Here is a 26,722-nt window from a genome sequence, read left to right on the forward strand (position 1 = left end):
ATTTGGGGATGATGAAAAGTTACCGAGATCAAATATAATAAGATGGGGATTGTACCTGTGATTGAGCTGGTACAGGCAACACAGATGAGGAAAGTCCTTTTACAACTTAAAGTCTTCAGAGCCTTGCCCCAGGTCACCCAGCTAGGCAGAGGCGGGACTTGGGCTCCAGGGCCTGTTCTCTCTTAAAAATACCACACTGACTCCTAGGCTAATAAGATGAAATTTAATAGGAATAAGTGATAAGTCCCATATCTGATTTAAAAAACAAACTACAAAAGTTAAGGGAAGTGGGAGAAACAGAAAGTTTTAGCGGCCCATGGGTTCAGGATGAGTCAGCAACGTTACGTGGCAGCAACTACAATAGTGTGGTCAGAGCTCATCCTAAAGTGGGTGGTCACAATGTTGGGTTGGAACCTTGAAGGGCTGTCCCGTGGGGAGGCAGGGCAGCCAATGGGGATGGGTCGGAATGACTGACAGGAAACCAGATTTTAGCTCAACAGTCAGAGAAGATTCCCTCTCAATGAGAGCTATACCAAACCAGAATGAACTGCCTCCACAGGAAAGACATTTCCTCCTCACTGGATACATTTAATGTCAACACAGCTGTATTAGATGACTTGCTATGTAGAATGGACTCATGCTTTGAGTGTGGGGATTAAACTATGGCTCCTTGTAACTCAAATTTAAAAACAGTTTTTAGAAAGACACTCATAAATATGTTTTAATAAATCCCATTTATTTACAGAATACATATTTTTTCCATGCAGCCCACTGTAAATTGCACTCAGTATAAACACAAAGCGACAATATCTTTGCTACTTGTTGCTAATGGCTTGACTTTATACAAAGATACTTGTGTTATTAAAGCTAGTTGACTACTAACCCATAAATTACTATACAAAATTCAAAATGGCTCCAAACTTAAAAAAAATTTTTTAGTCTACAGTTTAAAGCAGCTTCTGATCCTGGCAGAACTCAAGTTTTATTAGTAATTAGAATATTAGTGCGCTTTTAAACTTGCTTTACTGACAAGTTTGGAAAATAAAATGAACAGATGTACATTTATAAAGGCTCAAATTTGGGAGGCAAGTTGTAAGTAGTCATTTAATGTTAACTAATAAGACTTCTAAAAATACCAGTGTGGAGTTCACACACAAGTAGTGGTCAGTCAGTATTGACAAACTGAAGTGTTTAGAGTTGTTTGCAACCTACATTCATTAACACCTCAACAAATAAATATACCACATTAAGATTTACAAGTAGTACAAAATTTACAAGAATAAAGGCTTTAAGTGTTGAGATGTTTCTTATACAATTCTCCCCGAGACTAGTATAGTCCATTTAAAAAACCTTGCTCATGCCATTGTATAAGTATCAAATAATGTTGCAAAGAACAAATTTATTTGTTTATGCTGAAGAGACTTGACAATAATCAGGTTGAAGACCCAGATGAACTCTTTAAGTTACCTGTAACTACTGTGGCATAGCACAGATCCTTTTTCCTTTGCCCAAGAAGGCAAAATGATTGATTGTTTGAAGGCAAAAATGTTAAAATAAGAAATGCTTGAGAGGATATACAGCCAATGTTTTGAGGAGCTTTCTAAAGGCATGATGGGGTTAACTACTGTATAGCCATTTTCAAAGTGGGAGTGCCACCGGAAAATGTGAAACGCTGTTTCTTTAACAAAAAAAAAAAAAAGGAAACTTTACCTATATACTGCACTTGAGTATCTCAAAAGCTGGGGGAGAAAAGTTAACATTTCCATTTTCTAGATGGATAAATGAAGGCAAAATTAGCATTCTAAAGGTCATACCAGATGTATAATTTGAATGTGTTATTCAACATTCCTTAGGAAAGTCGAGCAATTCTAATTTTCTTCAAATACACTATTAACTCATGAAGTATAGTTTATTTTTTAAAAGCCTGTTCAAGTTTTCAATTTAACTTTTGAAGCATTACATTTTAACACCATAGCCCTCTTGTTCTTCAGTGTTTATCTTATGTATATTAGAACAAGAGAATCCAAAACATTTCTTTGACAGAACACTGAGATTGCATGTCTAAGTACATAAATGGAAATAATTCCAATTTTGAGACTCCAAATATTGGTTATTTCTATGACAATACTGTAGTATAATCACAATGCTAACATTAGGGGACAAGAGTATGAAGAACCATAACTAATCCAATTGGGTACTTGTATTACTGTACTCCAGTGGTTCTCAAAGTGTGGTTGGAGTTCCCTGGAACCCTTTAAGACAGCCAAGAAATAAAACCTATTGTCGTAATAATACCAAGATGTTTTATTTCTAAAAAAAAGCATCAATAGATACAATCCACAAAGACGTTTTGGAATCCTCAATTTTTAAGAGTGTAAAAGGGGTCCTAAGACCAAGAACTTTGAGAATCAGTGCTTTTACTCCAAAGCTAACGGCTGATTTCAAAATGAAGCCTTGGCAATACTCCTATGAAGCTGGGATCTTTTATCAGGAATTTTGATCCTCAGTTTCTAGGAAAATGGTTACATGTGTGAATGCTTAGCATGACTCCAGCTCTGGGGAATTCTGGGGCCCTTTCTTTGCATTAATGTTCAAAGCTTGGAAAGACAGATGAAATTAGCTATTGTGGCTGATCTAATAATAAGAATATGGTCTCATTGCTAAATCATCTTAGTTTCCAATGAGAATGACCATATAGTTAATCTACATCTGTATATATTCCAAGCTTGTTTAAAATCAAGTTTCAGAGCTAAAATTCATGGGAGGTAACAAAAAAGTTTATTATGACAAACCCTAAAACCTGAAAGGGGCAATGTTCTTCTGAAAACCTATACAACACAACCATTTGATAATTAGTATTTTCAAAGTAAAGGAAAAAAAAAGAGACCTTGTTGTAAACTTAAGTCAAATCCAAATGATTATTCAGATCCACTACTCTAGTACTCAGGCTATTATTGGCTTGATCAGGCACTTAAACTTGACTTTTTTTTTATCTTCGTTTATAAACAATAGGGGTGAATACAAGAATAATTCTGTAGTCACAGATGCCATCTTCCAGTAATGTTGAATGCTTCCTAGAGAAATAAAGCTGGTAAATAAAATAACTTCATTTTCAACGATATAGATTGGTTTAACACTCTTTGTTGTTGTTAAGTTGGCATACGTGAGAAGCTGAATACATACAGCAAAATTAAATAAGTTGTGAGGCCCATTAAGTTACTTACTGGGCAACTATAAATCCCCCTGAGTGTATTTTTTAAAACTTTCACAAAATATTAATCATGATACACACCTTAAGATAACAAAAGAAAAACAGCACATTCGAAGTATTAAGAATAGACAGTTTCCACCATCTAATATTGCTCGACATTTGACTATACCAGGTTGCCATACCTGCATTCACAAATGTGGAATATAGTCAGGACAAGGCTTGCTGTGTCTGTACCGCATGACAGTCACTGTGGACTGATGCCACCAATACAACATGATCACTGCAAGGATGTGCCATATTTGGTGGCTCGACCCGAGGTAGTTTAGCTGTCCTATAAGGATAAACAGGAGAAAAAAAATATACCTAATTACCAATTCAAGGTGCTGGTACGGACATTACTTTTTTACCTTTGGCCTTGCAAGAGCAGCCCACCAGGCTCAACCACTTTAACAGACCTAGTAAGTCTCAGAGTTCTTGAAGGGAGATATATGGCTAATATGAGAAAGGAAAACTTTTTAGTCATAGCTTCTTGTTTTAACCTATAAAAGGTAAAGGTACTCATGCGACAAAAGTCATCTCTTGGGAGTGTGGGGAGAATTTGTTCTCATGCTTTGATAAACAATTTTTTTCTTTTTTTATTAATTTGTTTTTAGTTTTCAACATTCACTTCCACAGGATTTTGAGTTCCAAATTTTCTCTCCATCTCTCCCCTCCCCCTGCCCCAAGACGACTTGCTTTCTGAATACTCTTTCCCCCAATCTGCCCCCCCTTCTATCACCACTCTCCTATCCCTTCTATTTTCCTGTAGGGCAGGATAAATTTCAATACCCCTTTGCCTGTATATCTTATTTCCCTGTTGCATATAAAAACAATTTTAAACATTCGTGTTTACAACTTTGAGTTCCAAATTCTCTCCCTTCCTCCCTCCACTGAGAAAGCAATCTGATATAGGGATTACATGTGCGGTCGTGCACAACACTTCCATGATAGTCATACTGTGAAAGACTATCAGATAAACACTTTTTAATGGAGTTTTTCAAATGAGGCAGGTCTAGCACTCTCATAGAGCCACATACCTGGAAAGTATCTTTCTGGGACTTTGGAGATATAGAAGAGGAAAGCAACAAGAGCGATCACATACATCACAATCACACGAGGCGCAAACTCCTGCAAATGAGAGCACATATGCCAGGGTGACAATCCATGCTGCACTTATAACCATAATTCTCCCCTGAAGCACAGAGCACTGCAGTAATACACATGGGAGGAAAGGCAGGATGCCAATTCTGGGACTAGCTCAGCTCCAACAGAGAGCCCAATTCCACATCGGCCATATGAATATAATGGAAGCAAAAGAAAGTACCACACGTCTAAGGGGCTTCATCCAGAACACAAAGACTTGATCAATGACTCTCCAGTCAGAAGGACCTCTGGAGTAGCAGAGCCAAATGTAGGAACTGCTACAACATCTGTGAAAGGTGGAAAGCTCATCACTTCTGAGGCCTGTTCCATCATCCAACCTCTTTAACAAATGACCCTTTTGGAGACTGGCTCCCCTAAACAGTCCATGGTTTTCAGACCCATCGCCATCTTAGCCAGGTTCCACATTTGCTCTGCTTTCTCTAACTCCCTCTAACGCTCTAGTGCCCACGCAATACTCCAATGTGGTCTAAACAGTACAGAATTCAAGACAAAATTCCCTTCATCAAGTGGTCTATTTGTGTAGCCTGAGGATATATTCATTTAGGGAGGGGGTGTGTGGGTCTTTTAATTAATGAATTTTTTGGGCAACTGAATCATACTATTGATTAAGTTATGGTAAGATTTATATCTTTTTTTTTAATATCGATTTCTAAAGTCAAATTTAAAACAGCACTTAGGTATTTGATTCCTTCTAACCCCACTGCCCCCCCAATATAAGTACATACTGGCTCTTTATATTTATTTATTGCAATTATATTTCATCTTACTAGTTTAGAACCAATTACTCACGTGGTACCTTCTTTTTTTATGTCCATTCTACATAGCATTTCATCTGAAAAACAACTGGGTGTTTAAGTGGAATACAAGCTAAATATGAGTCACTGAGGTGATCTGGCAGCTAAAAAACCAATCTTGGACAGAATTGTAAGTGAATTTTAAACAGTGTCCAGGAATAACTAGGGAGGAGGATGCAAGATATAGAGTACATAAATTGGGTAACACTCTTTGTTGGTATAAAGTTGGCATTTATGAGGAAAAGGCAAATATGCACAGAACAAACAGCAGAATGTTCTGGGAACCTTTCACAAAAGGACATCAATAAGCTGAAAAGTACATGAAAGAACGTGAACAGGATGGTGGAGGACCTCGAAATCATACAATATTGATTCAGCTAAAGGAACATGGGATGCTTAACTTGGAGAAGAGAAGCTCTAAGTGGGGAGAAGGCAGGCATTTGGATCTATCACAGGGCAGAGAGATCTGATTTATTCTGCTTGGTTCCAGATTAGAAATTGTGGGTAGAAAACATGGAGAGGCAGATTTAGACTTGAGGCAATGAAAAAATTCCAAATAATGAGAGACATCCAGAAGTGGAAGGGGCTACTTTGGAAGACAGTTCATAGCAAAAAATTAGAAACAAGGTGTGTGCCCAATAATAGGAAATGGCTGAATAGATTATTATATATGAATATAGTAGGATATTACTGCACTGTAGAAAATGATAGAAGGGTTGGATTCAGAGAAAATTGGGAAGACTTGTATGAACTGATGCAAAGTGAAGTGAGCAGAAACAGGAGAACAATCTACCATTCTTACAATGTAAAGGACAACTGTGAGAGACTTAAGAACTAGGATTAATGCAGTGATCAATCATAATTCCTGGAGTGCTTAATGCTTTCAGTTCTACAGCTCTCCCCTGGGGCCTCTGAGGTCCTGATTAGTGGCTCATACATAGTCCACTGTATCAGGCCAGCTGTGCCTCACTTCATCCCCTTGCCAATGCACTCGTACCCTGCCCACCCTTCTGGCATGATAATCAAATCAGTAATGCTGGTGGAAGGGGTATGTCAATCTTTTCACCATTCCTGTAACTGTCTTTTTTTTTTTTTTTGGTGAGGCAATCAGGGTTAAGTCATTTGCCCAGGGTCACACATCTAGTAAGTGTTAAGTGTCTGAGGCCCGATTTGAACTCGGGTCCTCCTGACTCCAAGGCCAGAACTCTATCCACTGTGCCACCTACCTCCCCCCTGTAACTTTCCAAACCAAAATCTTCTTTCCTGGCTAACACCCCATAAGCCTCCCACATCAGAATTTAAGCTTCTTGAAGACCAAGTGTCTGCATTTGTATCCCCTTAGCAGAACACATAGCGCACACAGTAAGTGCTTAACCAATGCTTCTTTGTTCAAAGACAGTTCTCTCTGGCCATGTGATATTGTTCTGATTTCATTTACTCACAGTAGAGGCAGCACGGTAATGGAAAGAGTTCTGGCTCTGGAGTCAAGAAGCCCTGGATTTAAATCTCACCTCTCCTGGTCACTACCTACGTGGTCCTGGATAAGTCACAGTCCTGAAGTTTCCTCACCCATAAAAAGAAGGGATTGGGCACAAGGATCTCTGAGATCCCTACAGCTCTCAATCTAGGATCCTAAGAACTAAATTCATTCTTCCTTATGTATCACACTTCTGTGTCCCATTCCACAAGTTAGTGGTGTAAAGTCTACTTGACCAAATAAATGCTGTTCTCGAGTCTGTTCCCTGTTTTCTCCCGAGTATCGGCTCTCTTCTCTACCATGGGCATGCCCTCTGTCACACCTGTTATCGTCCGTATCATCTGGTTTTACAATTTTTACTGATCATTTTTTTTCTCTGCTTGATAAAACCTGTATCTCCTTTTTAGTTTCCTGTTGGGTGTTGTTTTCCCTCCTTGGGAAAAGCCTTCCACCTGTTGTACATGTGCAATGACAGTTTGTTTCCTCGCGTTGTTGTATTTAATAACCACACCACACTAATTTTGATTACTGCTCTGTCAGTCCCTCAAGGGCCCCAGTCTGTATCTGTAAAGAGGGGATAAAATACCTGAATTGTCTACTTTTCAGGGTTGTTATACAGAACGTACTCTCCACACTAGTGCCTTCTGTTTCATTTAGATATTCACTTATCACACTTACAGTCTAATGTCACACTATAGTATATTGTAATCAAATACACAGCTCAGCCACAAGAAGAACTGAAGTCTGAGTATCCTGTACTACTGAGTGCTTTGTGGTGTTAGTGTGGCGGCACATGGAATGAAGTCCGGGGTAAAACTCCTTGTTAGTTGTAATTATCTTTGTCCTAACTTTATCAATCTCAGGAAAACCACTTTGGTGGCCCTGCTGCCCTTTCAAAGTTTAGGTGGGGATTGGCTTGACAGTTCTCTCTGCGTTTCTGGGTGTAAAGATGAACGGAACGTCCCAATCTCCAGCAGGATGGGAGCGCTTCACGAGTAGATGTGTTGTTTTTGTCTGTCCTAGCGCATTTAGCCTAGTGTCAGGCACACGGCAGGTGCTTCATACATGCTTGCTGACTGGCCCCCAAGCTTGCTAAATGATCCTAACAGATGTTTAGTGTCAGTGCTAGACACTGCAATTCAGTTTAAATATTTCTGAAATTAAAGTTGTATAGACCAAGGTAATAGTATTAAGAAGCTGATCTGTAGTTATGTATGTTCTCATCCTTTTTCTCTAGGATTAGCAAAATATGGCAAAAAGTGATGGGAAATAAAAAGGCCTTTTGTTAGAATCCTCACTAACCATTTTTATGGATGATGGTTTCTAAGATACAAAGAAACATAACAACAAAATGGATCTATGACATCAATCAGGAAACTCTCTTCAGCCATGCAGATCAATAACCCATCCCATGGGCCCCTTGTCCATGTCCTGCTTTCTCAAAAATCTATCAGCCAATAAGTTTAACTTTGTTATTCTGCCTCCCCAAAATACAGTAAAAGAGTTTATAATCAATAGCAGAAATGTCTATTTACATTTTGGTTTCCTTTCTCCCGCTCACTGATTGATCATCTTTTATTCTTAATTATTGTCAATCCTCATCCCAATCCTGTTAGTGTGTTTTTAAATGTGTAATGAAAATAATTATGACCAGTGAAATAGGTTTAAATTTTCTTTTCAGCTGGCAGAATAAAAGGGGGAAAGAAGGCAAAGGACTCAGATATTTCTACTCTAGTAAAGAACGACCTGCCTTCTTTCTTCACAAAGTGACAATGCTGATCTGCAATTATAAATGTGTGGCCAGATGATGGCAGTGTCCTTCCTGGTTTTCTAACGCCCTGTGAAATCCCTGCCCAAAGAGATGATAGCTATAGAAGAGAATGAAAAATGCTTTGGCCACAAACAACATACCTGTACAATAGGCGCACCAACACCACCATTGAGCCAGACCCAGTGAATGGTGGGAATCACTCCATACCCAGACACTGAACAAAAGATAATGGAACGAAGTCTGTGCCACTGTTGAGTGAGGTAATTGGGATGAATCTGAGCAAAGAAGACGGTGAGGATCATAGCAAGCACCATAATCAGATAGACCTGACGCCAGTACTAGAAGGGGAAGGAAAAATAAATGAATTTCTGTTAGTTAATTACAGGGAAATTAGAGCTTCTGAATTATAAATCCAAATTTTTTATTCAATTCCCTTTTTTTCATATTAAAAGCTGTTCCTTAGCTTGTGAATTCTTGGAAAGATATACTAAAATAATACAGTTCTTATATACACACATAACAAACAATGTTAGAGATGAGAAGCAGGCATATAGGTTATTATGGATGACTTTTCAATTGCCCTTTTTTGTTAGTACTAGGAGATCCTTCTCATTCTTGTGTACGTTTCCCTTCTTGTCTTTCTTACCTAATGCAGTGGTGTCAAATTCAATAGAAATAGGGGCCACCAAATCACAAATAAGGAGCCTTGTGGGCCACAAACTGACTTAGAATATGAGAAATTAACCTTATGTTTTATTGTACTCTTGTTGATTTTGTTAAATATTTCCCAATTACATTGTAACTTGGCTTGAGCTGCATTCAGGAGTGCCTGATGCCTCTAACGTAAAGCACAGATTTCTTCCGCGCTTATGTGGTCAGGTCTAACCATTCTTCCTTACTTAATTTTTTTTGCAAGGATACTTCAAATGACTGATCCTCTTTTAATGAACATCCACCTTCTTCCATTGATGATTAAGCTCAGGTTTGTGGACTATATCATTTTTGACCATCTTAAAGCTGCTTTGACTTTTGGAATATGTTATTCCATTCCCTTCTCTGGTTTCTGGGGGGTATAAAATAGTCTTGTATTATTTCATTTCATCTTCCTTAATGTTTGAAAGTGTTTTTCCTGGTCTCTTGTAGCATTTAATGTTTTTCACTGGAACTTTAAAATTTAACCACTGTATCTTAAGAGAGTGAAGCACACAATTATTTCCCTGGTGGCAATCTGTAGATTCTTTCCATTAGAGCTCTATTTTCTGTGTTTGGAAGTTCTGGGTAGTTTCCTCGTAATATGGTGTTCAGAATTGTTGATCTGTCATGTTCCTCTGGGAGGCCTGTGATACTTAGGTTTTCTCTCTGGATCTTGTCTTTGATATCGACATGTTTTGCTGATACAGAGATGATGGGTTCTTTTAATAGTTTTTAGCTTCTCTGGAATAGTGAGGTTTCTAAATCTGCTGCTCTCTTTCATATCTTTGGTGAGATTTGCTACCATGGATTCAAGTTTTCTATTCTGCCAGTTCCTTCTGCTGTGCAGGTCATCTGTTCTTGTTAAATTCTGCTCTCAAACTTCTGATTTCTCTCTTCAGCCACTCTGGAACATCCTGCTCTAGTTCCATGCTCTCTGGAGGTCCACAGGATATTGTGTGTCTTCGGATGCAGGTGTGTCCTTGGCAGCCAAAGAAGAGGGAAGAGGATAAGGCAGGGAAAATAGAGAAAGCTACCTAGAGCACAAAGAGCAAAGAGACAAACAACATCCCATAAGGGTGTGAGAGGAGGCCTTCCCTGGCAGTGCCTTATCCTTTAGCTCAAGATCTAGTCTAAGATGAAAATTCTCAGGAGCGTAGAAGTTTTATTAAGAAACAAACAAACAAAACCCACTATTGTCCATAGGTGAGTAGGAAATAATCCATTCATTAGAAGAACACAACAAAGAAAAAGTAATGAACCCTTGTGCAACCTGGAAGAAGGTCTCCAGTGCTATGCCATGGCTGTCTTATTCACCACTTTTATCAGTGATCTGGATAAAGATGCAAAAGTCATGTTTATTAAATCTGTGGATAACATTCAGTTGGGAGGAATTAGATAACAGAACAAGGATTCAAAAAGATCTCCATAGGCACTGGACTGTATCTAACTTAAATAAATATCATGATAAATATAAAGTTCTAGACTTAGGTTAAAAACAGATCTACTAAACTACATGTTCAGGATGGGGAAGGCCTGGTTTAATAACAGTTTAAGTAGGGGCAGCTAGGTGGTGCAGTGGATAGAGCACCAGCCCTGGATTCAGGAGGACCTGAGTTCAAATCCAGCCTCAGACACATAACACTTACTAGCTGTGTGACCCTGAGCAAGTCACTTAACCCCATTGCCTACCCCCCCCAAACAGTTTAAGTAAAACCAATCTGTCTGTCTATCTACGTGTATGCACACAAAAATTATCTATCTATCTATCTATCCATCTATCCACACACAAAAATTATCCCATTCTCTAAAGGGAAAAGAAAAGAAAACTACTCATTTCTGGCTCTTCTCATGAGTGTGTGTGTGTGTATGTGTATGTGTGTGTGCGCACGTGCACGCACATGCTTCCAGGACACTGGGATTCTTTGCTTCCTAAGCTTATTATAATGCTCCAGAGTTGTCTTCTCTTTCACCAACACTCCGGTGGGAGAAACTTATGTCAAAGACTGAATTTGCCTCCTTCCTGTCTGCCTTATTGGCCTATACAAGTTTACTTTCATTTCCAGAGGAGGGATAGCTAATAAGATAGATAACAGAATGGAGATTTAAAAAAAAAAGCCTTTGCGGGTACAGCTTTGAGGATGTGCCAAAAAGTAGAAGAAAAGGCATGAAGAAAGAGGAAGCTGGAGTACTGAAGACAAACCTAACTTTCTTTCATTTGCTTTCAATTATACCTGTGCAATTGAGAGAAATGCTTTGGTCCTCAGAGAAATAAAAAAACAAAAGAAGATAATGAGCCTCATTTTGTGTACTGGCAAGACTGTGGTAAGAGCTATATCAGGCAATAATAGGGAATTGGAGAGAAGGGGAAAATTTTGACTTAAGGATGCAGTTTTCAGAGCCATCTGCATGCCTAAGGAGTAACTAAGTGATGTGACTACTACTCACATGAAAATTAAGCATCAATTAACAGTAGAGAGTACTCTGTATACTTCATGTACACTTTGTATTTCACTTGCTAGGTACCTGCTACTTTTCCCCAACAGGACTGTGAGGTCCTTAAGGGCAAGGACTTTCCACTTTTGTCTCTCTATCACCAGGGCCTGGCACGTGGCAGGATCTTCATAAATGAGGGTGAAAGTACTGAAGCTTATATTGCCAAACAGCACAGACAGACCCTGGATGACCACACAATAACTCAATGTATGCAGCCCATGGCACACAAGTTTTCTTTACTGAAAGAACAGTAAAATTGGTAAAAAAGATGACTCAGATTCTAGAACTCAGTTCCCACCCCAAGAATCACTTTTACAAATAAACATTCTACTTCCACATAAAACATTCTATATTCCCCCCTCAGTGAATTATGCACCACTCATAAATACAAGCTTTCATCCTGGGAACTGAAACACCAATATGAAAGATTGAAAGGCCAATAAGAAATATGTTTAAGTTACTTACATTATTACAATAAAATGCATAAAATACTCCTGACACATAGCAACCCAGTATGCCAACAGAAATTCCGGCATAATCTAATGCCATCCATCGCCGACAGGTTTTTTCTGAACGATGACAAGAGAAAAGGTGATAGCCTACAGAACAAAGCATGCAGACCTACAAAAAGCAAAAATAAAACAAAGCTTAGTGACATTGAAAAGACAAATTTAAAACCAAAAACAAGGCAATGATTACTGAATCCAATACCTAAAAATCTAAAAAAAGTTCTCAATCTAAAAATATCATTAAGTTACATCCTGTATTATCTAAGATTTAGTTATTAAGAGTATGTATGATCAAATTAAATCAAAATGATTAAGCACAGTAACGTTGTGAGAACAGTACATTTATTAACTATGTTTTAAAAAAAGAATATCAACCTATCACATCTTTTATCAAGTAACCAAGAGTTTCATGATAAAACCACACACTAAATATGGCTTTTCTTGATTCCAGGATAAACCAGCATGTTTAAAGCTACGTTGGTTTATAGCCTAAGACTCAAAAAACAATGCATCCGATCGTGTCCATGGGCCCAACAATCGGCACAATAAGGAAAGGGCAGAGTGGGAAGAGCTGAAATCTGGGTGTGAAGACACTTGAGTTCTAGTGCCAGCTTTGCTGCTGTCAGGCGTGTGAGTTTATCTAAGTAGACCTGAGTTTCAGTTCTCTCATTTATAAAGTGAATGGATTAGAGGACTTGATCTCTGGGGTCCCTTCCAAATCTATGGTTCTAACAGCATTGATTAAATCAGAAGATGGTTGTTCTGCAGTCTGACTTTTTCACAAAGAGAATATCAAAATGAATAAATTTAAAATACATAAAGTATTTAATTTTCTTGATATATTTTCCAACTTTTGTCTACTAAGGACTATTATATCTCACTCTGTAGGATGGATATGTTCTTGAAAAGTCTATTAACAAACTTTATGGAAACATTTGTTTCCTCATTGATTCTGATTATAAAATTGGATTTAGATTCTAAAAGGAGGCATTAAGCATAATAAAAAATAGTAAACATCTCAAGATTCAACTGTAAAGTAAAAATAATTTTCTGATAAATCTAAAGGAAATAATACATATTCTAAAGGAACTTTAAATATTACTTCAGAAACTATTTTTCTTTGAGATTGGTTCATAGGGAAGGGATGTGTTTCTTGGTTTTGCAGGTCTCAAAAAATGTATCTGTAGTCAAAGAAGGAAGGATACATTCTGCCTTCCCACTCTGGCCATTCCAAGTCCTCAAGTGCTCTCTCCAACCCTGCTCTTTCGGCAAGATAATAAGGCAAATGATATAGTCATTGGGGCTTTTGCTTGATCAGTTTACTATTTTCTTTTACAATATACAATGTATAGAGAAATATAAAAGACCAAGGGGGAATCAGTGGTTTCTGTACATATATGTACCTACAGAGAGAGAGAGAGAGAGAGAAACACCCAAATTTAAATTCATGGCTAACAGAGGAGACTGGATTGGTAAGAGGCCGGCAGTCTGGATTTGACAGGAAGTAATGGCCCATTTAGACTTGCATTAAACACTAACTGCACAAAACCACCACCAAGTACAATGGGAGCTAATAACGGTTTACAAAGTCTGTGGACTTTCATTTTCAGTTTTGAGAGGGAAGGTAGGGGAATAGATATGTGACATATTTTAATCAGAAATGATTAAATTTAATTTTCCTTTTTTCCTTTAGCTGTAGCATCTCAGTATGCTTACTGCATTTTTGTATTGTTTTTATTATCCTTAGGGTTAAATTGTTTCTTCTTTTAGAAAAAAATTCCGATTTTATAATGAAAAAATGGGGGCAGGGGATCAGTTTAAGTTGTGTTAGAAACCACTTTTAAAGAATACATCCATTCCACAGAGTGAGCTGAAGAGAGAAAAAAAATGTTTGGAATGGCAGATTCTTCATATGAAGATTATTAGTGATTACAGCAAACTTTTAAGCCTAAGAGTTACCACCTAGGATGGTGATGATGAACATTTGTATACTGTTTACAACAAGGGGAAGCTAGGTGGCACAGTGGACAGAGTGCTGGGCCAGAGTTCAAGTCCAGGCCCTTGACACTTAGTGTCACCCTGGGCAAGTCACTTAACCTTCTTTGTCTCAGTTCCTCATCTGTAAAATGAGCTGGAGAAGGAAACTGCAAACTTCTCCAATATCTTTGCCAAGAAAACCATAAATGGGGTCATGAAGAACCGGACATGACTGAAATGAATGACAACATTTTAGGTATGATAGAAAATCTACAAATGACATATATGGATAAACAAATGTTTTTATGTGTATTTCAGCCAAAGAATATAGTTTAACCTTCTCAAATATAATAGTCATTTTTCATTGTTACAGAATTGAAAATATGATCTAGCTACAGTATAAAGTAATAAAGTTGATTTCGTCTATCACAAGTGAAAATCAGTCTTATTACTTTGTGGTCATATCTCTTTGGAAAACAATGTGTTTACAAGTTGTTTAAAACTATAAAATTAGGTTTCTAATGTTGTTTGCTTTTACAATAATTTTTATCATACTCTCAACAAATTATTAAATTTGGAAACCACATCTGTATTTCCTGAAAATCCAGTAACATAAAAAATGAATAATGATGTTAGACAGAAGGTCACTCATTGAAATACTAAACAAAACTAATTTAAAATGCTATGAACATATAAATGGAATAGACTGAGAAAAAGGTAAAGCAAATACTAACCACTTGAAGTCAGATCAGAGTTTAAGCAGACTCCACAGAATCAGAAATAAACATAAAAAAGATGGATAAGTTAGATAAGCACAATATAATGTTGAAAATTAGGAAAAATAGAAATAGTAGAAGCAACCAACACAAGGCAATGGGAGGGAAAAAAACAAGTTTATACTAACTTATTAGACATTTTACTACTGTCTGATAAAACTGATTGCAACCATAAATCACTGACAAACATTTATTAAATGCTGACTGTGTACCAAGCACCGCACTAAATTCTGGGGTTACAAAGAAAAAGCTAAAACAGTCGTTGCCCTCATTTAGAAATTTACAATAATATTAAGTGAAGGAATCTTTGGGGATTTTTTTTTTAAGTGGGAGAAGGAAATTTTTGCTTGTGCAACTGTAGTTTCTCAATCCTGGAAACAACCTGGATCTCAAATGTCCAAAAGAAAATACGAGGTTTTTGATGCTAAGATTAATAACAAGAAAATGTGAATTATTTACCTTGCCCTATTTATTTCTGTGCTGTTTTAAGCATACAGAATGGCTGAGGCAATCCAATATCACTCGCATTCCCTCACAATTCACCCTCCACTACTGCTTAGAAAGTTACTTACCTGAAAGCAGAAAAGACAAATAGAACAAATGACAAAATCTTCTCTAGAAGCTCTTGCTGAAGGTAATACAGAAGTCATGTCATATATACCCAGTGTGAAGAAGAGGAAGAAGCCCAGCAAATGACTCCAGATGTTTACTGTCTCATTGGATAAGATAAACAAACTGCAAAACAAGCACACCGTCATTTCAGATCCCAAGTGTCCAGCACTCTGCCAACATTCAAATGTTATAGGGAAAGTTTTGGTCATTTACTATCTACCCTTAAAATGTTTGCAGACTGAGGGCAGATAGCTAACAAATCCACTTGCGTATGAAGCTCCTCAGGTTAGAAGCAGCATGGCAGAATAGAAAGAATGCTGGACTTTAGAGTCCAGACCCCAGTTCAAACACCAGTTCTCTGATTTACTCTGTGTGATCTCGGGCAAATGTCTTAGCCTTTTGGGACCTGAGTTTTTTCATCTATAAATGAATGAGTCTAAAGACACTCTCCAAGGTCCTAACCATGGTCCCCTACTGAAATCTGATTTCTAGATCGACTCTGCTCAGTTACAAAGTAGTAAGTAGTTAAGGATGTTCAAATGCAGATATTACATTGAACTTGAGAAAAGCAACCAATGAATTGGGAAATATTTGAGAAATCTGTTCAGCCTGATAACTTTGATCCTTTGACTTTGAAACTAAGAGAAAATTAGTCAATACTTGTCCAGACAAGTTTACTGAGCTTAGATTAGGTAAAACATAATTCGATATTTCAAAGAATTACACGTATGCAGAACTGGAAGGGTCCTTAGGATCCACACCCCCTCCTACCACTTATTTTACCAATGAGGAAAATAAGTCCTAGGAAAGTTTAATGACTTAACCTGAGTTACATAGTTAGTGGCAGAATTGGGGCTAGAACTCGGGTCTTCTAACTCAGCCTAATTTAAGAACAGGAGCATTAGAGTCAGGACAACTGGCCTCCAATCTAGGCTGTGCTTCGTGTTCCTTGTGTGACTTGGAGTAAGCCCTTCTGGGACGGTTTTCTCATTTACAAAATGAAAGGGTAAGACTAGCTACCTCCTAAGATCCCTTCTACGTCCACAACCTATTAACAAATAAGTCCCCAGGCACTGCTGAGCAGCCATTATGTGACAGAGCCTAAGGATACAAGTAGAAAAGTGAGTCAGTCCCAGCCTTCCCACTGGGGAGATACAACACAAAGTAACATCCTAAGGGCACTACAAAGTAATCTACTGACACCGGGGAGAATCCAGACTAACTGCCCGAAGGAAGGAGCTCTCGGGGGGGAAGCTGGGGATTCAAGAGGCAGAGGAAGAGAACATTCCAAGTCTAGGGGAGAGACAGGCTATGCAAAAGCTGATGGGACAGATGGGATGTCTCATACAGGGAAGAGTCAAAAATCCATTTGGTTAGGTCAAAGTGTGACACTAGGAGTGATGTGTAATTAGCTGGCAAAGAAACTGGAGCCAGATTGTATATTTAAGGCCCTAAGGAAAGAAGGGGGGGATATGATCAAACACTGTGCTGTAGGAATATCAATTTGGCAGCTGTATACATAACTGAATGGAAGCAGGATGGTAGGAGACCAATTAGGAGTCTGTTGTAATAGTGTAGGCCAGGGGTGATAAGAACCTCATCTAGGGAGGTTGTGAAGTGAACAGCAAGAATGAGAGGCATTAAGAGATGTGAAGGTGGGACAGGATTTGGTAAATGATTCAGGGCATGTGTGAGAAAGGGCCTTGAAGGGAACTAGATTTTACAAGAGGCAGAAGAGAAAGGAGGAAGTGCACTTCAAACAACTGCCTTCTAGGCATATGAGAACAGCCTGGACAAATGCAGGGACAGCAGGAAGAGGCAGGTCAAATTCAGGAACAGCCAAAAGTTCAGCTTGACAGGAATGGTGAACTCTGGCCTCTCCAGACCACAACTGGAAGATGGTGTTCAATACTGCCTCATTTTAGGAAGCACAATGACAAACTGATGTGTATCCAGACAAAGGCAAACCAAATTGTTAAGAGACTCAAGGCCATGCCATCCAAGGCACTGAAAGAACTGAATATGATGAGCCTTAAGAAGAGAAGAGTTAGAAGGATGGGCAAAGGCAAAGAGTTGAGCTGGAAAGGGTAGAGAGGAGGAGAAAGGGAGAGAGGAAGGGAGGGAAGGAGGGCAAGACAGAAGGAGGGGGAGAGGTACAGAGAGAAACAGATAGACAGACAGACAGGGGCTAGATGGTGTGGGCCAGGATGCCAGCAGAACTAGGGAAGCTTTAGTTACTATCTCATTTCCACATCACCGACCGCTGGTGCTAAGCCAAGAAGCTGTGGAACAGACGTGGGCTCTCTGAAGTCATTCTGCTCCCAGGTGGACTGATCTGGCATCAACTGTGGGCCCTTTGTAGATAAACAACCACTGAAAACTCTGAGACCCCAAGTAACTTCCTTGCTAGCAGCTTTTAAACTTGTTGCCTTGGGTTTTACATTCCTGTAGACTGTTCTTACTGCTTTGTGGATCACTTTTACTTGGGGGTTCTGTCTTTATTAAAGGAATTATTTATGCAAACAGTGCAGAAAGACAGACTGGAGCCAGATTATGAAAGACAAATGCCAAATAGAGTCTGCATTTTATCCTAGAGGCAATAGGGAAACACACTTCACCAGACTCTCTGACATGATCAAACCTGTCCTTTAGGAATATCAATTTGGCAGCTGTGTGAAGGATGGAATAGAGATAGGATTGCCTAAGCGGGGGAGTAGTTAGGAGTCTATAGTAATAGTCCTGACCCGAGGTAATGATGACCTGGATTAAGGTTGTGGAAGTGAAGAGTGTTCAGAGGGGAAGGACAAGAGATGGGATGGAATAAGACTTATACAGTGACTAGACATGGAGTGAGGAACAGAGAAGGGGAAAGACAGAGGGAGAAATAGAGAGACAGGGAGGGAAGGGGGGGGGAAGAAGAACATCTAGATCAGGGGATTCCTCACCATTTTTGTGTCCCGGTCAGCCTGATAAAACCTACAGACTCCCTTCTCAGAATGCTTTAAAATGTATAACATAAAATGCACAGGATTACAAATGAAGCCAATCTACAGCCTCTGGTACACCCCCAATGAGGGTGAGGAACAAGTGAGGGACTTACAAAATAGCCTGAGAACACTCAGTCTGACAAGAAGTAGTACCATGAAAACCCAGGGAGTAAACACCAGTGAAGGGGATGGTCAACAGTGTCATGTAACCTTAATTACCCTTTACTCCCCTAAAGGTGTTCACACACTGGATTAAATGTGAATGGCCAAGGCAACATGGTACAATGGAAAGTGGGCTTGACTGGAAATCAGGCAATCTGGGATCTAGCCGGCCACTCTAACCCTTCCAGGATCAAAGCCAAGAGGCCTTGGACAAGTTACTTCTTTGGCTTCATCTGAAGGGACCGTCGTTAAGATTTCATCAAGGTTTATGACTATCATTCTATGAAATGGTTCTGGAAGCTGGGGCAGGGACCATCTGCTTGTTACTCAGGAATTTCAGCTTTTAGGCTAAAGACAGACTTTCAAGTAGTCTAAGTCCTGTTAAAGTTGTTATAGCCTTGCAAGACTGTGCTTGAAAAGAGAGTGCAGCCTGACAAGCCATTCTTTTGACAACCTCCCTCAGTCTCGTTCAGTTTCCTCATCTGTAAAATGAAGGAGTTTGACTGGAAAGGTCTCTTTTAACTCTAAATCTATGACTCCATGTGGTAGTTCTTCCCAACTACCAGAAGAGAATGTATTGAGCACACTGTTAAGTGAAAACTTTTCATTTACAAACAAGGAAGAAGAAAGGACAAGGGTTGCAGCAGTGGAAGGCTGTTTTATTTAAGACTGAAATAAACTGATCTAGAGAGGAATAAGATAGGACAAATAAGGGGAACCAAAGCTGGGAGAACATTACTAATTTAGGATGGCTACTCAGAAATGAGATGCCACTATCTTTAAAATCCCTACTGAGGAATAGAGAAGCCCAGAGGGCCACTGAAGTCAGACACAGTGAGAAACAGCCAGTGGACCTCCCACCTTAGCCCCAGGACACATCACTTTCCAAAAGCAGTCTAGACCAGGGTGGGGAACCTGCTGCTTCTAGGCCATGTAAGGCCCTCTAGGTGCTCAAGGGTGGCCAAAGGTCCTCTGACAAAATCCAAGCCAGTCAAAGGGTTGGACCTGAGGTCTCCAAGCAGCAGGTTCTTTGCTTCTCGTCTACAGCCTGTGCAGAACAGTATTTTCAACTGTTTTCTTTTTCTTGTTGTTGTTGAACCTGAGTGGCACAGCAATAGTCAGAAAAACCTGGGTTAAATCCAGCCTTAGCTTTAGCTGTGTGACCCTGGGCCAGCCACTTAACCCATCTACTTCAGGTTCCTCATTTGTAAAATGGGAACAATAGCAGCACCTACCATCCACGGTGGCTGAAGGGCTAAAATCAGGTTATATTTTAAGGGGCTTTGCAAATCTCAAAACGTTACATAAATGCTACTTTATTTATTTTTTTTTATGGACCTGCTTTTTTACTCCAGTTTACAGTCTTAGAAAGAGGACTATTGCCTAGGGCAGATTTATTGCCCCGAGGGCAGGGACTATTTGTCTTTCTTAGCATCACCCAGCCTAGCTCTGAGTCTGGCACACAGGTAATGCTTAATAAATGCTTGTCCAGGGCTATTTCATTTCTCTTTTTGCATATCCCTCCAACATCCAGCAGTGCCGGCACATCGGGGTGGCCTCTTCTGAAAGGGTCTAAGAATAGGGGTTCAAGTTATGTGCCGCCCACTCTGGCCTGCCTGGGTGCAGGGAGAGGGGCCAGGTCGGTTTCCTCCTCCCCCAGGAGGAGCAGAGGAGGGTCGGGTCAGCCCCCAGTCCCTGGAGCAGGAGGGGGGCTGGGTCAATCCCACTCCCAAACCTGCCAGAAAGAAGGCTCAGGGGACAGGTACAGATCGCACCTCCCCCGCCCCCCCAGGAGGAGGAGGAAGAGCTCGGACCTGGGTCATCCCCAGACTCATGTCAAACCGCCCCCTCCCCCCAGGAGGAGGAGCTCCCGCCCCCGGGGGGGGGGTCTTCCCAGGCTCAGTCGCACCGCTCCCCCCCCCAAGGGGCTCCCACCCCGGCCCCTCCTCCCGCGCTCAGGGGGCGGGGCCAGGCCGGTCCCGCCCCTTTCCCTCCCCCCTCCCGCCCCCAAGATCAGGCTGAGGCGGGCCCGCGAGTCTTGGCGCGCGGCGGGCCAGGGCCGGGGCGCCTACCTCTTGAGGCAGAGGCGCGAGGGCAGGTAGGCCCGGTAGCCGTCCGTGATGTAGGGGTTGTCCTTGAGCGACACGGGGATCTGCTCGTAGGTGTAGAGGCGGATGCCGCGCGGCACCAGCACGGGCCAGTACTGGTAGCTGCCCAGCTCGATGTAGTGCGCGTTCTTCAGCAGCTTCGGGTGCATCGCGGCCGCCGCCAGCGCCGCCCCCTTCCTCGGCCGGACGGCGGACGGGCCCCGAGGCAGCGGGGGCGGCGACGCGGCGCCCGGGGACCCTCCCCGCTCCTGGGCGCGGCCGCCGAGGCCTCGTCTGCGCAGCCGCGGCGGCGCTGACGTCAGCACGCCGGCTCGGAGGCCCGCCCGGCGCCCTCGCCATCGCCGCCCACCGGGCTACTCCCTGCCCACTTGGGTCGGGGAGGAGAGCGGAGCGGAGCCGAAGAGCGCGCCGGGGGGGGGGGGGCAGCACGCGCACGCGCGCTTCCCCTGCCTCGCTCAGCCTCTTGTGGCGGCTAGCGCTTTGGCTCCGGACAGGTCCGGGAGGATGGGGGAGCATGGGGGGGAAGACGGGGGGAATCTGCCCGATCCAGGCTCCATGTCGGGAAGGCAGTTAGCGTTTATTAAGCGTCTCTTACGTGCTAAGCGCTGGGGCTGCAAAAAGAGGCAAAAGACAGCCCCTGCCCGCAAGGAGCTTACAGTCTAATGGATGAGACAACATGCAAACGGATACGTAGCAAGCAAACTATCTACGGGCTTTAAAAAACAAACAAAAACCCTCATTACAGAGCTACCCCAAAGCAGAATGGGCCGCCTGGGACGTAGTGACCCCCCATCCCTGGAGGTCTTCAAGTAGAAGCCCTAACTTGGGGATGGTGTGATAGGAATCCCGGCCCGTTCTCCTCCCTCCGTATCCTCTGCTCCTGTTCTCCCCTTCTTCCTCCCTCCCCCTGCCCTGTACAGACACGCACACAGCCGTCCAAGGAGAGGAGGAGGAGGAGGAGGCGCCCTCTTTACTCCTCCCTGCCCCTTGGCAGGCTGTCTTCGCTCATTTATCTTTCCTCTGTCTACCTGCTGAGACTTACTCCAACCAGATACATCATCCTGGCTAGCTCCTAGCGGCAGGTGGCTAGTCATTCATTCATTCATTTATAAAAAGAGTATTCCCTGTCATCACACTCCCTTCCACCACAAACTCTTGTCTTAAAATTGTGGATTTCGATATACATATTGAGATCCTCTTAATCACTTGGGCTTCCCAGTGCGTTAGCCGCTCCGTTCCAGCTCAGTCACAGGCGAGGATGATCTCATCATCACGCACAACTCCTACATATTGCAAAACTTGGAAATTTCTCTTTGATCATAATCTTATGCACACGTTTCTTTCAGTGTCTCCCTCTCCTAAACTTATTCTTTGACTTCATCACACCCTCCTCTCTCACTACCCTTCTTTCCTTTTTCAATCAGTTACCCTTGCTTTGGACTTAGTTTCTTCCCTTCGGTCTTGTGGTTAAACGTCACACGCTCTTCTACCCTTAAATTGTCCTATTCCCATTCATCTCTTTCTAAACCCCAATTCTGGATTTTGCAAACCCGTCATTCGATTTCTACAGTTCCTCAGTTAGAGGAAGTCAGGTAATCATACTTTTGTAGCATGGTAACATTTAAATTAACATAACGGGGAGTTGATTCTGGAGTCCTAATTGACTCTGTTAGATTATAGGGTGTGGATTTTGCTGCAGGCTTCTGGCGGGCACCTTCCGGAGAGGTAGATTTGCACACTAACTTGGACTTGACTGGAGGCTCAAAGTGGATGGATTCTAGCTGGAGGGGTTGTCCCTTTATTATGTAAGAGTACAATTTAAAAGTGAACCGTGAAATAGCTCGTGCTTTCTCTTCCTTGGACTTCCAGACTTGAATACAGCAAGTACTAAACAAGCAGTATCTTCTGAGAGACATTCAAGTGCTAAGCGAGCAGTAACCTCCGATAAAGTTTGTTGAATTTGTATCACTGTACTTGAGGGCAATTGTGCTATCTGCCTTTATGTGTGAGATGGTATGAGAGCTGTGCCATGTTGACTGTGAGTCTCAAAACACTTTCTTGAATATCAGTGGGGAAGTAAGCAAATGAAAATACTTAAGCCTCCCCAGGACCCGAGAGAGCTTTTCTATGTTGAGGGTATGTATAGTGAGTTCAAAATGCATCCCAATGATTTGCTGAGAACAGGAAATATTTCAAAGGGGTGAGAGGAAGGAGGAAGGAGAAATGTAGCTCCCTTGTGATCCCTGTGACTGAGGTTTTAGTGCTGTACAAGGGCAGTCTTTTGATTGGCTGAGGAGCAGGAAGGACTGATCTTAAGGAGTCAGCTCTGAATGTGCACCTAAGAAGTTCCAGTAGTGATGGCTTTTGAGTGAGGAGGACTGCTGTGAGCCACCAGGTGGAGAGAAGGGTAACAGATGCCTCATCTCTTCACTTGTATGCCACGTGTCTGTGAATGTTTCTGTTTCTTTTGCCTCTCTTTTATACATATTCTTTTCTGACCTTAGGTATAATCGATCAGGTTACAGTCCTGTGAGCTCCCAAAGGTCTGAAGATGAATTAGGGATCTCTTCAGTAGCCAGTGTTGGTGGCAGAGACCCCTGGAGCTGGTAACTGTGACGGTCAAGTGTCAGCGCAGCCGATGAGCAGTTGGTTTGATCTAGCCCAGCATTAGATTGACCAGTCAGCTAAGACATCCCATTCTGAAAGATGAAACCCATCTGTGCAAGGGTATGACTTGTCCATTATAGCAACGTTTTCTTGAAATGAATGGACTTCCAGGGTCAGAAGTTGCAGGGTACCCCCTCCCCCAAACCCAAATCCAATCCCACTGCCATGATACTTGAAATCTGTGCTCACCTGTCCCCTCCCTGGACTCTCTGTGTGAGGACTGTGGAGGTGGAAGGGAGTGCACTCCTGGAGTGAGAGAAGTTAATTTCTATTCTTGCTCTCCCTTCTCAGTGAGTCCCTTCATAAAAGCTAACTCATATCAACTGGCTGATTGATATGGAGGAGCAGACACAAGTTGGATGAGGGCTCATGATCAATAATATTTTTTAAAAATAATTCATTTTTAGTTTTCAACATTCACTTCCACAAGATTTTGAGTTTTAAATTTTCCTCCCCTTCTTCTCCCCGTGCCCCCACCAAAGACAGCATGCAATACGATATAGGCTTTACTTATACATTCATGTTAAGCATATTTTTCCATTAGTCATGATGTAAAGAACAATTAGAATTAATGGGAGGAACCATGAGAATGAAGCAATAAAACAAAATGACAAAGGAAAAGGAGAATAAATAGTATGCTTCGATCTGCATTCAGACTCCATAGTTCTTTCTCTGGATGTGCATAGCGTTTTCCATCATTGAGTCTTTTGGAGTTGTCTTGGATCCTTGCATTGCTGAGAAGAGCCGAGTCTATCAAAGTCAGTCATTGCACAGTGGCTGTTACTGTGTACAGTGTTCTCCTGGTTCTGCTCATTTCACTCAGCATCAATTCATATAAGTCTTTCCAGGTTTTTCTGAAGTCCACCTGCTCATCACTTCTTATAGCGCAATAGTATTCCATTACATTCATATACCGCAACTTGCTCAGCCATTCCCCAATTGATGGGCATCCCCTCGATTTCCAATTCTTGGCCACCACAAAAAGAGCTGCTATAAATATTTTTGTACATGTGGGTCCTTTTCCCATTCTTATGATCTCTTTGGGATACAGACCTAGAACTAGTATTGCTGGGTCAAAGAGTATGCATAATTTTATAGCCCTTTGGGCGTAGTTCCAACATGAGCAATAGTATTAAAAGCCACATCCAGGGCAGCTAGGTGGAGCAGTGGATAGAACAGTGTTTCTGGAGTCAGGAAGACCTAAGTTCAAATCCAGCCTCAGACACTTTACTAGCTGTGTGACCCTGAGCAAGTCACTTAACCCTGATTGCCTTAAAAAAAAAAGCCACAACCTCTCATGTTTATATTTAGAACTCGGGGGGGGGGGGGTGGGAAATGGGAGGAGTCAATAGTAGTTCTTCTTTTGGGGAACTGACCTAGCAGTACAGAGAGAGTTGAGAGAATGAATGCAGAGGGTGTGTTTTACCTAACAGAGCACTTCCAAGAGGAGAGAAAGAAAAGTTATGCCATGAGGGGCCAAGATACCTGGAGTCTTCTAGCTGTCAGTAATAATTACAATGAGTATTTCAGGTGGTACAGGTTCAAGGTGAATGAGGAGTATTGGTTTAGCAACCCTAAAAGGACTTTGTCCCTATTGTACAATGCATGGCTATATGGGAGTTGGGAGCCCTGTTACGTGTATTGGGGGAAAGCTAGACACCAGGATCTTTGTCAAGAAAACCCCAGATAGAATCAGGAAGAGTCAGATACAGCTGAAACCACCAAACAACAATAAGACCCCAGCTGTATAACTAACCTTTGTTCAACTTTCCCAATAGTTTATTCAGATTTCCTCAGATTTTCAATCCAGGGCCGAGGCAATGAGCCAAAGAAAGGCAATGACCGTGTTCTGGGTTCACTGCCCAGGACTGTAGGGAGGTTTATCTGAGCCGAGAGTCCTTTGGCAATACATTATCTAAATGTCAACTGTTTCTCCCTGTTGCCATGTGACAGTCCTTTCCTCTTGCTGATCAGCTGTTATATTCCCCACAGAATCTGTTCCAAAGCTTCTTTTTTAATTGGTGGCTGAAGTACTGTACAAACAAGAAAAACACATTTCAGCTCCTGTTAAAGCTTAAAAATGTAATTAGACTTTAAGAAATACCTTTTATTGTCTATGGAAGAAATGAGTCTGAGTGACCTGTTTTATAGATTGATGTTGACTGTAGGGAGTCTGGCAGGATGAAAGATTTGGAGTTGCCAGTAGCAGAGACTGACTCCAGGTGAATGAATTATTTTCATCTCTTCTGAGGTCTTTTATGTTTCAAAAATTTCTCTTCCCTGGAGCTTTAAACTCTACTGTGGCACTAGCCTGGGTCCCAGAAAGAGACAAAGCAGGTGAAATAGTTATTAGAGTTTATACACAGTACTTTAAGATTTACAAAGTACTTTGTACATATTATTTCAGCTGGTTCTTATAATGATAAAAAGATAGGTCGTTTAGATGTTACCTGAGGTACAGTTAAGTGACTTGTCCAAGGCCACGTAACCAGTAAATGGTGGAACCAGGACTTGATCTAGGTCTTTTGATTCTAAATAAGTGTTCTTTACACTATACCATCTTGTCTTGTATTCTACAAATTAGACATTTTCACTATAACAGTAACAGCAACAAAAATAATAATATTCATGCAGTGCTTTGAAGTTGACAAAGTATTTTGTTCACAATAACTCTGTGAGAAAGGTAATTCAAATGTTACCCCATTTTGCAGAGGAAGAAAATGAAGCTTAGAGAAGTTAAGAGATTGGTTATGGTAACACCATACACCTGGACTTGAACCCAGGTTCAATGCTTTTTCCTCTAATACCACTCTGTTTCCTAAGAACTACCTTCTCCCTCGTAGCCTCCATGTGGCTTTGAACAGGCTTTATCTCTTTTGTGATTGTTCTTTCTTGATCTTAGGTAAACTAGTATTCTGCTTGTCAAGGCCTGGAGATAGTCTCATAAATTCCTAGAAATCCAAATATCCTGGGAAGCCTGGGGAACAACGCCTGCATCCACCAGAGCAGCAAAGAGAAACAACAGGGAGCAGTACCCTTCAGGGTGGAAAAGAATGCTGAAGACACTCTCTCCAAGGGGAGCTATTTGAGGACTTTATGAATGGAGAAAGGATTTCTAGGACTTGAGGTACCCAGAGTTGTAAATGTTACCTGCATTTGCATTTCACTGCAGTTGTACTCCAAGAATGAGTTAACTTCTTTCTAAAGATGCTGGGTATTTTGTGGAATAGTGTACTTCAGGTTTCGGTGTGTAGTTGTTGGGGGAGTTCTGGGATGGGGAAA

The 26,722-nt window shown here is 41.3% G+C and overlaps 1 protein-coding gene across 2 annotated transcripts; it reads right to left on the reverse strand.

Annotated features, from left to right (window-relative positions):
* Positions 1-715: 715 nt before the first annotated feature.
* PAQR3 (progestin and adipoQ receptor family member 3) lies at positions 716-21,030 on the reverse strand. Of its 2 annotated transcripts, XM_020988365.2 has the most exons (7): positions 20,738-21,030; positions 15,477-15,639; positions 12,108-12,263; positions 8,597-8,794; positions 4,288-4,378; positions 3,394-3,542; positions 716-3,074 (listed from the first exon to the last, which is right to left on the reverse strand). In XM_020988365.2, the coding sequence occupies exons 1-6, from the start codon at positions 20,920-20,922 to the stop codon at positions 3,400-3,402; spliced, it is 936 nt and encodes a 311-aa protein (XP_020844024.1). In that variant the 5' UTR covers positions 20,923-21,030; the 3' UTR covers positions 716-3,074; positions 3,394-3,399. The 2 variants fall into 2 exon arrangements, with proteins under 2 accessions (XP_020844024.1, XP_020844023.1); XM_020988364.2 differs by having other exon boundaries at positions 716-3,542.
* Between the last annotated feature and the right edge of the window lie 5,692 nt (positions 21,031-26,722).

The sequence above is a fragment of the Phascolarctos cinereus genome, unplaced genomic scaffold (assembly GCF_003287225.1).
Source record: "Phascolarctos cinereus isolate Bilbo 61053 unplaced genomic scaffold, phaCin_HiC Scaffold_9;HRSCAF=440, whole genome shotgun sequence".
Taxonomy (NCBI): domain Eukaryota; kingdom Metazoa; phylum Chordata; class Mammalia; order Diprotodontia; family Phascolarctidae; genus Phascolarctos; species Phascolarctos cinereus.

Bases quoted from the DNA above. Each gene is read 5' to 3' on its own strand.
- PAQR3 (XM_020988365.2), bottom strand. From the start codon at position 20,922: ATGCACCCGAAGCTGCTGAAGAACGCGCACTACATCGAGCTGGGCAGC. The intron at 8,795-12,107 runs GTAAGTAACTTA...TTCCCCTTCTAG, and splicing joins ATGCATTTTATTGTAATAAT to TACTGGCGTCAGGTCTATCT. The intron at 3,543-4,287 runs GTATGTGGCTCT...TTATCCTTATAG, and splicing joins CCCAGAAAGATACTTTCCAG to GACAGCTAAACTACCTCGGG.